The 10,943-nt window shown below is 57.0% G+C and overlaps 1 protein-coding gene across 1 annotated transcript in view; it reads left to right on the top strand.

The window, feature by feature from the left end:
• The window catches only part of PHB (prohibitin), a 33,019-nt gene extending 28,438 nt beyond the window's left edge, over nt 1-4,581 (top strand). The window contains exons 2-5 of the mRNA XM_029963485.1: nt 611-796; nt 1,723-1,839; nt 2,650-2,745; nt 3,562-4,581. Of these exons, the coding sequence (XP_029819345.1) occupies nt 611-796; nt 1,723-1,839; nt 2,650-2,745; nt 3,562-3,774 (612 nt within the window). The 3' untranslated portion in view covers nt 3,775-4,581. The remainder of the gene's footprint in view (nt 1-610; nt 797-1,722; nt 1,840-2,649; nt 2,746-3,561) is intronic.
• The last annotated feature ends 6,362 nt before the right edge of the window (nt 4,582-10,943 follow it).

The raw sequence follows: 10,943 nt of genomic DNA, 5'->3' as shown, positions 1-10,943 counted from the left end.
ATCATCTCCAGGTGACCCTGCCCTGGATATCTCCAGAGGGCCCTTCCAACCCCAGCTGTTCTGGGATTCTGTGCAGACCCCACCTGTCCCGGGTTGGCACAGTCGGGCCTGGTTTGATGTGACTCTTTAACTGAAGAACAGGTCAAAGGGCTCTTCCTTTGGTCCCGTAAATCCCAGAATCCCAGAAGAGCTGGGGTTGGAGGGGCCTGTGGAGATCACCCAGGACAGGGTGACCTGGAGCAGGTGACACAGGAGCTCATCCAAGTGTGTTTGGGATGTCTGCAGAGAGGGAGACTGCAGAGCCTCCCCCGTCCCAGTGCTCTGCCACCTCCGTGGAGAAAGTTCTTCCTCAAGTTGAGGTGGCCCTTGTGGTGTTTTAGTTTGTGCTTGTCCTGTCCCTGGGCACCACTGGGCAGAGTCTGGCACCACCCTGGCACCCCTTGGGGACATTTGTACGTTTATCATCTGCATGGAAACGATCCCTTTGCACAGAAAGCCTGTCCTTGGGGCACCACAAACAAACAGGCTCGCAGCTTCCCGGGAGGGGGGCTGGGATCCCGGGCTGAGAGGGGCAGGAAACCCAGCTCATTCTGTGGCACAAAGCCAAGAGGGCTGGGCAGGGCAGCCCAGTCAGGGGTGGCTGCTGTCCCCAGACCTGCAGAACGTGAACATCACGCTGCGGATCCTGTTCCGGCCCGTGACGGCGCAGCTGCCGCGCATCTTCACCTCCATCGGCGAGGACTACGACGAGCGGGTCCTGCCCTCCATCACCACCGAGATCCTCAAGTCTGTCGTGGTAAGGATGGCCCAGGAGCTGCTGGGCTCCCTCTTCCCTCTCCTGCCAACGAGGGACCCGCTGGAGCGAGGAATGTGTCGTGCCTTGGAGGAGTAGAATCCCAGAACGGTTTGGGTTGGAGGGAAACTTAAAGCTCATCCAGTTCCAACCCAGGTTGCTCCAAGCCCCATCCAGCCTGGCCTTGGACACTTCCAGGGATGGGGCAGCCACAGCTTCCCCGGGAGATCCATTCCAGCCCCTCACCACTCTCACAGGAGGAATTTTTTCCCTAAAATCCCACCTAAGCCTGCCCTCTGGCAGTCTGAGAAGGCTTCTCTTTCCACCCCCAGGCTCTCGTGGGCCACCCAGCAAAGCTGATTGCAGCAATGCTGATTGTTTGTTCCTTGGTCATTCCAACTGCTTGGCCTGATTTGATTCGTGCTGGATGATCTCTGGATGGAAAGAGGCTCCTCCATTACCAGCTCTGCTCTTCCAGCTGGGAGTCTCCAGCAGGAGAACAGGATTTTCATTGTCCTGTAATCTTAGATTTCAGCTGACTGAAGAGCTCTGGGTTTGGGAGCATCCCCAGGGAACTGCCAAATAATCCCTTGCCAGCTTAAACTCCCAGTCATTCAGTCTTGCTCCTGCTCCACCTGCCTGGGCAGCTCCACGTTTGCTGGGGGAGAGCTCTGGGGCTCTGGGTGCAAAGACAGGCAGGGCACAAAAAATCTCCTGCTTCTGGGAGCTTTCACAGAATCCCAGAATCCTTGAGGTTGGAAAAAACCTCCAAGAGCATCGAGTCCACCCACCTTGTCCCCCAGGCCAGAGCACTCAGTGCCACATCCAGTCCTCCCTTGGACACCTGCAGGGATGTGCCTCCACCACCTCCCTGGGCAGCCCCTCCCAGTGCCTGGCCGCCCTCTCCATGAAGGAATTCCCTGTTCCAGGCCCGCTTTGACGCTGGAGAGCTGATCACCCAGAGGGAGCTGGTCTCCAGGCAGGTGAGCGAGGACCTCACCGAGAGAGCGGCGACCTTCGGGCTCATCCTGGACGACGTGTCCTTGGTAGGAGTTCTGCCTCTGCCATTGCCCTCTCTGAGTCAGGGGGATGGGGGGGTTGGGTGTGTGGCCTGGCTGTGTGTCTGTGCCTCTGGAAGGGTGTTGTGCTCCCAGCTCCTGTCAGCTCCTCTGTCCTGCTGACCTTGGGCAGCCCTTGGTGTGTCCACAGCCCTCTCTGTGCAGGGCTTCTGTAGCTCCAGTGAGGAGCAAATCCTTCCCTGGGGGATGGATTGGGCTGCACCTGGCTCTGCATTTGGCAGCTGTTCCACAGGCACCCCAAGGAAGCACCAGGGATGAGGAGGGGTGAAAACACCCACTGTGAGAGCAGCTTTTTCTGCAAAGCATTAAGTGTTCTCCTGGTTCTCCTCTTCCAGGCCTATCCAAGGAGGGAGCTCTGCCCTCCCATCTGCCTCCACAAGTCCAGTTTCTCCCTCTGTAAATGAAATGTGTTGTAGTCTGGCCTGTGCATCCACCTGGGGCTTCCCTCAGAACACAGGGGAAGGGTTTGCAGGGAGGTGACTTTGTTTCTGCAAAATGTCATTTTTGACACTTTGTTTCTGGGGTTTTCCCCTGAGCACACTCCTGAGGGAAGCTGAGCTTTCCCCTGTCCCATCCCAGGAGCTCTCAGCTGTCCAGGCAGCCCAAGCTGAGGGTGGGGATGGCTGTGGGATGGGGAGGTCCCCTTGTCCCAGTTGCTGTTCTTTTTGGGATCCTGGCTTCCCCCCCCCATTCCAGTGTCCCTGGGCCAGGCAGGGTCACAGCAGAGCTGCTGAGAACTGTCAGTGTTGTGGACTTGGCTTGGTTTGTGCCCTCCAGACCCACCTGACCTTTGGCAAGGAGTTCACAGAGGCGGTGGAAATGAAGCAGGTGGCCCAGCAGGAAGCAGAGAGAGCCAGATTCATTGTGGAAAAGGTAACTTGTCCTTCTCAGAAACTTGGAATTGGTTCCTGGTGTCTCCTTCCCACTGCAGCTTCCAGTGAACATCTTGCTCACCTGCTCAGAGCCTGGGCAGGTGAAGGACAGAGTCCCTGAGGGTCACAGTGCTGAGATGGCCCTGGGTAAAGCCCCAGGGTGGGTTTGGGGGTCCTTTTTTCATATCCTGTCCCAGTCAGTGTTCCTGGAAATGCCTGTGTGGAGGAGGGAGGAAAAGCCAGTTTGAAATGGGGTCCAAGGATGAGATTTGCAACCAGTTTCCTGCTGTTTGTGGAATTTGGAGAGGGTGGTCAGAGCTTTGCAGGGTGTTTGATACCCTGTTGGATACACAGGGACCTGTGTGCTGTGAGTGTTGCTGACAGGTAATCTTGGATCAACCCAGGATCTCAGGGAGCACCTGCAGAGACAATTCCATGTTCAGTACAGGTGTTCTCAGCTGTTCTCTGCCTGTTGAGTGCAGCAAGATGCATGTCACCAGCCAGGGTGCTTAAACAGTTGATCTGACCTGGTTTGAACTCTCTTGCTGAGGTTCTCCAATCCCTCCTAGACAATTTTCCACCCTCAGGTGGATTGATGTTTCCTGAGGTTGAAAATCATCTTGGAATTGCCTTTTTTTCCCCCACAGTAGGCAGAAAACCAGTAAAAAGTGAACTTACCTTGCCTTTCTGCCTGAGGGAGAGAACAGGAGGGTGGGGAGGTGGGGCTGGGGTTTCCAGCACAGGAACAGCACCGTCCCCTGGTTTGCTGGTTTCCTCCGCAGGAAATCAGCCCTTCACCCTCCCCTTTCACTTGCAGGCCGAGCAGCAGAAGAAGGCAGCTGTGATCTCTGCCGAGGGGGACTCCAAGGCAGCAGAGCTCATTGCCAACTCCCTGGCCACGGCCGGGGACGGGCTGATCGAGCTGCGCAAGCTGGAGGCGGCCGAGGACATCGCGTACCAGCTCTCGCGCTCCCGCAACATCACCTACCTGCCCTCCGGACAGTCCGTGCTCCTCCAGCTGCCTCAGTGAGCCCGGCGGGCCCTGCCCCGCCGGCCCAGCCCTCTCCACAACCGAATCATCGCGGTTTCCTCGGTGGTGAAAGCAGAGGAAACGGAAATCAACCCCTCTCTCCAATTGGTAATCCAATAAAAGCGAAGCGCGTTGACACCAGAGCTGCGTCTCCTCCCGCGGGCGGCAGAGCTGTGGCTTCACCGACCACCCGAGGTTTGAGAATTGCCCCTTTCCAGGCAGTCTGAGCACCGGGAGCAGAGTTTCCCATCTCCTCCCTCCTGGGATGAGCAGGTAGCCCGGGTGACTCCCTGTGCCGGATCCATCAGGGCTCTCGGCTGCCTCAGTGCCTTCAGGCCTGGACTGTGGGACAGGGCTCGCCCTCCAGCCAGCCAGTCCTTTTCCAGGGTCACCTGAGAGCAAAAGGACTCCTCAGCTCGGGGCAGTGGCTCTGCTGTGCCTGTGGGAAGCACAGCCCTGGCAGCTGGGGGCACAGCTCCGTGCTGGGTGAGGAGATTCCCCTGTGCAGTGCATGGATTCCAGGCACGGAGGGGAAGGTGGCTCCTCTGCAGGAATCCTGCTGCAATCAGGACCTCTCTTCCCCCTGCTGCTGCCCCCTGCTCTGTTCCTCCTGCCCCGTGGGGTGCTCTCCCAGGCCAGCCCTGGCACAGGGAGGGGTCACTCGGTGCTCAGTGGCTCAGGCAGTCGGGGGTGGGCAGAATTCTCTGTTACATCGACGCTCTTTTTTACTTCGGGAGGCCGAGTTGTGAGGAGATGTGATGGGGGAGATTGTGTAACCAGCCTTCAATAAATGTCACAGGCCCGAGGGTGGCAGTGTGGGTCGTTGCTTTATTTTCTGCTGTCTCAGGAGAATGAAGGTTGGGTCAGTGGGGCAAGACACGTCCTGCTTGTGCTGGATTATCGGGATGAGAGTCACCTGGCACAGGTAAATGGGGCTCCATCCTGAGGAATTAGAAGCTTGGAACACTGAGTCTTACACTGAATTCCTGCAACAAGGTAATACCTTTAACAAGAGTGTCTTGTTTCTGTGAGGGCTTTTGCTGCTCTCCCTGCACAGTTCCAGCCTGTTGATCCTGCAGGTTGGATCTGTTATCCCTCAGCAACAGCCTCGGGTGAGTGTCACTGCTGCCCCGGGGGTTCCTGTGGAACCTGCTGGGGATGGTGGGCTCCTTTCAGCCCCTTGCACTTGTTGCCCTCACTTCTGGTGACATGGAAAGCCTTTCCTGCCTTTTCTGCTGGGCAGGGAATGCTCCAGCAGTGATGAGGTGCCTGAGCTTGCAAAGTGTTTCAGGCAGCTGAGGAACTCCCAAATAACTTCCAGATCTCTTCCCCCTCCGGTGCTCTTGTTCTTTATTCTTCTGCTTTACTGCTTCAGACACTTCTGGGGGAGCTTCCACTGCTCTCCCAAGGCTCCTTTTAAAGTGTTTCCTGCTTTAGTTTCACATTCCAGGTGTTGGGCTCCAAGCAGTGGGGCTGAAATCCCTGCTCAGCTCCCGGGGCTCTGCCTTCCCTCTCCCTCCAGTTCGGAGGTTCCAGGGGAGCGTGGAGTGTTTCCTGCTGTTGCCTCTCTGGAGGAGGTGTCTGAGGCTCTGTCGGTGTCCCCTGGGTCTGATTAATCACTCTTTCCTTTGCTTTTGGGTGTAATTCCTTCTGCAAATGTTCCCTGTGTGTCAAGCTGCTCCTTGACCCTGTCCCTGCCTCCCTTAATGCCTAAAGCTGCCACGAACTCATCCCACTTCAAAGCTGCTCCTGAACTGGGGCTGTTTGGGGTGTGTTAGGCCTGGTTTGGAGTGTGTTCAATGAACCCCTTGTTTATATTGTGTTTATTGGTGCTCAGAGACCTGGCTCCAGATGGGAATCGTGGAATATCCTGAGCTGGGAGAGACTCGTGAGGATCAGAGTCCAACTCCTGGCCCTGCTCAGGACACCGGGACAGAGAGTTGTCCCAAATGGTGCCCCCTGAGGGGAGGTGGAGAAACCTGTGACCAGAAAAGCCAGTGGCCCCTGGCCTGGCTGTCCCAGCTGGATTCCCACTGTCTGCATGGAAGAATGTCTTGTTTTGGGCAGTTTTACTGGTTCTCTGCTGTGTGGGGGCTCCTCAGGGACTGCAGCCACACTACAGGTTTTGCTCTGGGGAGGGCAATGTTTTCTCTGCTCAGTGTTTCTTCATTTTTGTCACCTGTTTGCACAAAACACTTTGAATTTAGTGTATTTGACAACTTTTAATCCCTCACCCAGGTACTCTTGGACCTTCCCCTTTCCCACCTGGTTTGTAGGTGACCCTGCCTGGATGATCTCCAGAGCTTCCCTCCAGCCTGAACTTTCCTGGGATTCCGTGATTTTCCAACAGATTGTCACATTTAGCACCAGACTGGGGGGTGTTGTGTGGCTGAGTGATGGAGGCTGGGGCTGTGCTGCTCACGGTGGCAGGAGGAAGGACAGGAAAGGTCCCCTTTTGCAGAGGTCCCCCTTTCCAGAGGTCACCCAAGCAGAGGAGCAGCAAGGCCTTTCCCTGCTGGTTCCCACCAGGTGGCAGCAGCAAATCTGCCTGGGGAGGGTCACGGGGACCAAAAGTGTCCCTCGGGCTCCCCTGGGGACAGCAGAGCTGGAGGTCACCCCGGGCAGGGCAGAGGACAGGGACAAGGACATGGACAAGGGCAAACCCAGGCTCCAGGTGAGGAAGGAAGAGCCCAGGCTGGCACAAGAGCTGTCTGGCAGTGTCACTGAGGGTTCAGTCCCTGTGCCAGCCTGTCCAGTAAACCTCTGGTGCCCTTTCCACCCTCCAGCTCCAGGTTTTAGCCCCTCCAGCCCAAGGCAGCACATGGAAAGGTGCAAATGCCTGTCCCTCCCTAACCCTGCTCCCAGGGTGGCTCAGCTGTGCAGCCCCAGAGCATTCATTCCTCCTTTCCCACCATCCCTGTGTTTATGGTGCTGCTCCAGGGGGCACAGGCACAGCGGGAATGTGTGGGAATGGCCTCAGAGGCGTGAATTGGTTTAGCTTGGTGTTAAGACAAGAATTTTTGGGTCCAGGACATTACTGTGATAAATCCATGCTGAAGGGCCCAGTGTTGGTAAAAGCCTGGTAGTTTTTAACCTAAAGCCCTGGAGTCTTGTGGCTTCAGAGTGATTGATGGCAGCACTGACTGTTTTTTTACTTCCTGGGAGACTTTTCCTTCCTTCTTCTTTTCACACCAGTGGCAGAGAGAGCTCTGCAGCAGCTGGGCCAGAGCAGCCCAACAGGCTTTTGGTCAGGATAAACAAACAGGAAACTGCCTCATTTCCTCTGTGTTCCCCCTCTCCTGAGCCTGCTCTTTCCCTGTTTAACAGACAACCAGCCTACCTGCCTTGGGAAGAGGCCGTGGAAAGCCCCCCATGGATGGAGCAGTCGGGATGTGCAGCTGGGCTGGGCTCTGGAACAGGCACCTGGCACTCCTGCAGCCCCTGGGCCGAGCCCTCCCAGGTAAGGGAGTCCCCAGGCTGGGGTCACTCGTGCCCTGCAGCAAACTGGCAGCGTGTCTGGAGTGGGCAGAGCAAGAGGTGGGGAGGAGTTCACTCACTGCTTCCATGGTGCTGTTCATATCTGAGGGGATCCAGCAGAAAATGCCTGTCCTGAAAAACAGAGGGGGTGGGGGGAGGAAGCACTTGGACAGGCGAGGAGGAAATAATGTCCCCAGCCAGGCTGGAGCTCAGCTCAGCTGGAGAAGGGCAGCAATCCTCAGGGCCAAATTTGGTTTCACTGTTCCTCGCCTGGCACTGGGGCTGGGCCGTTCCTCGTGGGCCTGTTTTCCATCAGGCCTGACTGAGTCCAGCCCAGCACGTCCTGCCTGAGCCAGTGGGAGGCTCAGAGGCAGCTGGAAGCCCAGGTGTGCACGGGAAGGACTCCAGTCAAACCAGTTTGTTCCTCCCCAGCAAAGGTACAGGGACCCTTCTTGCACTGCTTTGCCAGGGTGATGGTGAGGGGAGCAGAGGTGTCTTTAACCCAGGAACAGAAATGGCCAACAGCCTCCTCTGGGGACATCTCCAGTGAATAATGACTCCAGCACAAACTCTAGAACTTCCTTTATGTGACACCTGAGAGATTACAGCACACCACCAAAGCTGATTAAACAAACAACCAAGAGTAAAATCCCCTGGTTCTCTGAGCCTCCCTCACTCCCATCCCGCTCTTGGCCAACTGCTGGATCCCACAGTCTGTATCTTCCTTTTTTAAAAAACCAAAAAGCACAAAACCAAGGCCACCCAAAGAGAAGGTTTATTCTTTTTGGTGGCATGGTTTTTGTGCAGAGGCTGATGGTTCTCACAGCACAGTCATGCTCCCCCAGGACCCCAAAGGCAGTTAATAACCCCCACAGGGAGCTGCTCCAGAGGTCTGATCTCGGGCTCTAGGAGATGCTGGTGGGTGTGAGCTCTGCTATGTTACTTGGGGGCAATTAATCTTTAATTGTGGCTTTAGGAGGAGAATGGGAATGGGAATTTCCTCTGCCTGAACTTCTGCTTTGCTCTGAGCCGGCCTCAGAGCCCAGCTCTCGGGGCTGGTGGTTCCCTCACACAGCACAGGGCTTCCTGTGACCAAAGCTAGCAGGAAAACCCCTTTGTTTTCCTTTTGCTTCCTTTCCCATTGCTTCAGAGGATCCTGAACCCTGCAGGACAGAGCAGGATATCTAAAAGATAAAGTGTCAGTCTGAGAGTGGGGTCCAGCCCCAGCAGGGAGGTGCCAGCACCCCGTCTGTGCCTCGCTTCCTCTGCCACCCTTGGACTGTCTTCCCAGCAGGGCAGGGCCTGCTCTCTCCAGGGCCCTTGAGCAGCACCCCGAGCTCCCTTGGGGAAGAAGAAATTGTCCCAGCTGCATTTCCACAAGTGCCACGTCGGGCCTGGCCCAGGCTGTCCCTAAAGCACAAGTGTCACGAGGTGGAGGCCTCAGCACAGCCCCAGGCACGGGGGAAGGGTGAGTGCTGCTCCCCAAGGCCCTGCCCTGGCACACCACGGGTCACCTCCCACCTCAGAGGAGGCAGGTGGGACAGCAGGAGGGCAGCCCTGTCTCCCTGTGGCTGTGGAAGACAGAGGGCTGGGAGGGCTTAGAGCTTCCCAGGAATCCTCCCAGCAGGAGTCCGGATGAAGCACATCCATCAGTGCCTGGGCAAAGCCAAGAGCTCTGTAACCCGGGCCCCATCCCAGCAGCACAGCTCCCGGGGGGCTGCAGGGCTGGGCAGGGTCTGTCCCACCAGAGATTCCAGCCCTGAGAGCCCTGTAAAACAACCAGAGCAGAGGGCCCAGGAACACCAGCTGGGAAAACCCCAGGAGCCTGCCCACAGCACAGGACCACCAACAGCTGCCAAAGGCAGGAGTTCACCTGCTTGGTTTTCTCCTCCCCACCATCCTGCAGCTGGTGCAGAGGTGACCCCCGGGACAGAGCTCGCTGCATCTCAACAATGCTCTTGTTACATTTGCTCCCTCAGCAGGTCCAGAACATCCAGTGCTCTCCAACACCCACAGGTGGGTGACACCCTGTTCTGCTGCGTCTGCTGCCCTGGCCCAGCACATTCTCCCACTTTTGCTGTGCTTTTCACCCTCAAAGCTCCTAAGCTGCTCGGCCAAAAACCCCTGGTTCTGAGGGAGGGACCCTGTCACCCACTGCTGCTGCTCCTGCAAACAGCTGGGACGCTGCAGCAGCTCAGGGGGGAACTGCAGCTCTGCATCCCCTGTCCCCGGGGCACAGGGGGGCATTTCCCAGCCTGGTGCTGCCTGGAGAGAAGGGAAATGCCAGGGAGAGGGGCACGGCAGCACAGCACGTGGCTGAGCAGGGCAGGAGCTGCAGAGCTGCCTCGAGAAGCTCCAGAGCAGCTCCAGAGCAGCGTGGAGAGAAAGGAAATGGGGGCTGATAAGGATCTGTGGCTCGAGGCAGGTGTGTGCTCAGAGCCCTGCTCAGAGCTCCTGTGCCAGCTTTGTGTTTGCTTCCCTCTACCTGCCTGACATGTCTCCTCACGTCAAACCCAGATCAAAGGGAGGGCTGGAAGGAGCTGGAACAGGCTTCCCTGTGGGAACAGGGCTGAGCAGCACAGCTGGATCCCTCCCTGGGAACAGCACGAGGAGCTGTCACCCCATTAGCACCCCAGCCAGGGAGGAAAGGGTGCCCTGCTGGGGGCCCTGCTGGGGGCCCGGGGCAGCCAAACCAGTCCCCTCTCCTCCAGCTGTCCCTCCCTTGGGCCACCACGGGCACTGCTGGGACACAGGCAGGGATGGCAGGACCAGTCTGGTTTCCCCATGCCAGGAGTCCAAGGATATTTGTCTGTGGCTGCCTTTGTGGCTGTTGAACAGTTTATTCCTCATCTGTGCTCCTTTGTACACGAGCACCTGCTGCTTCCCAGGTCCCTCTGCTGGAACCCCACGTTTGGAAGAGGGGTCTGTCACTGCTGACTTGTACATTCACCTTCCAAGAAAAAGGTCCCCCTCACTCTTCTTCCTTTTCTATCCAAGGCAGGAAATTCTACTACAGGGCATCCTTCACATCCACAGCAGCACCACATCTCCTGAAATTCCCTCCCTGTTTTTCCTGAAGAAGCTGCACTGCTCAAAGGTGTTGGGTAAGGATGGAGCAGTGTCCGTGCACTCCAAGCCCAAGCTCTTCCCAGGTCCCAGCAGAGACTGGGACAGCCTGGGGCCTGCTCTGAGCCAGGTCAGGCAGTAACAGCTCTCATGGGAGCTCAAATCTGAGGTTTATGCTCAATAATCCAGAGTAAATGAAACACTCTGGTGTGTAATGTTGAACTGCAGGGGAGTGAGGGCACAGAGATTTTTTGGCAGAACCTCAAATCAAGTGCCATACACTGTTGGGGAGGGAGGGCATTTGCAGCAGGCAAGGAAGCAAACCACATGTAGAGAAGAGATTGTGGACTAAAGGATTTAGAAGAGGAGACTAGAGCAGGAACACAAACCTGAGCGGCCAGAGGGATCCCTCAGTCCCTGGGAAACAGCAACACAGCCAAAGGGGCCGGTGCCCTTCCCCCTCTCCCCGTTCGTGCTGCTCTCACTAATTCCTTTTACCGCTGCCAAACCCAAACCACAGCAGCGCTGTCCCCTCCTACACAGCGGTTTTGGGGCTGGGGACGGGGCTCTGCAGCCTCCCGGGAGAGGTGGCACGGCAGGGAAAGGAGCACGGCTGGGAAAGGAGA

Source organism: Manacus vitellinus, unplaced genomic scaffold, assembly GCF_001715985.3.
Source record: "Manacus vitellinus isolate BGI_N305 unplaced genomic scaffold, ASM171598v3 scaffold_102_pilon, whole genome shotgun sequence".
Taxonomy (NCBI): Eukaryota; Metazoa; Chordata; class Aves; order Passeriformes; family Pipridae; genus Manacus; species Manacus vitellinus.
Note: the sequence above shows the minus strand (reverse complement) of the source record. Positions and strands in the feature narration are given on the sequence as shown.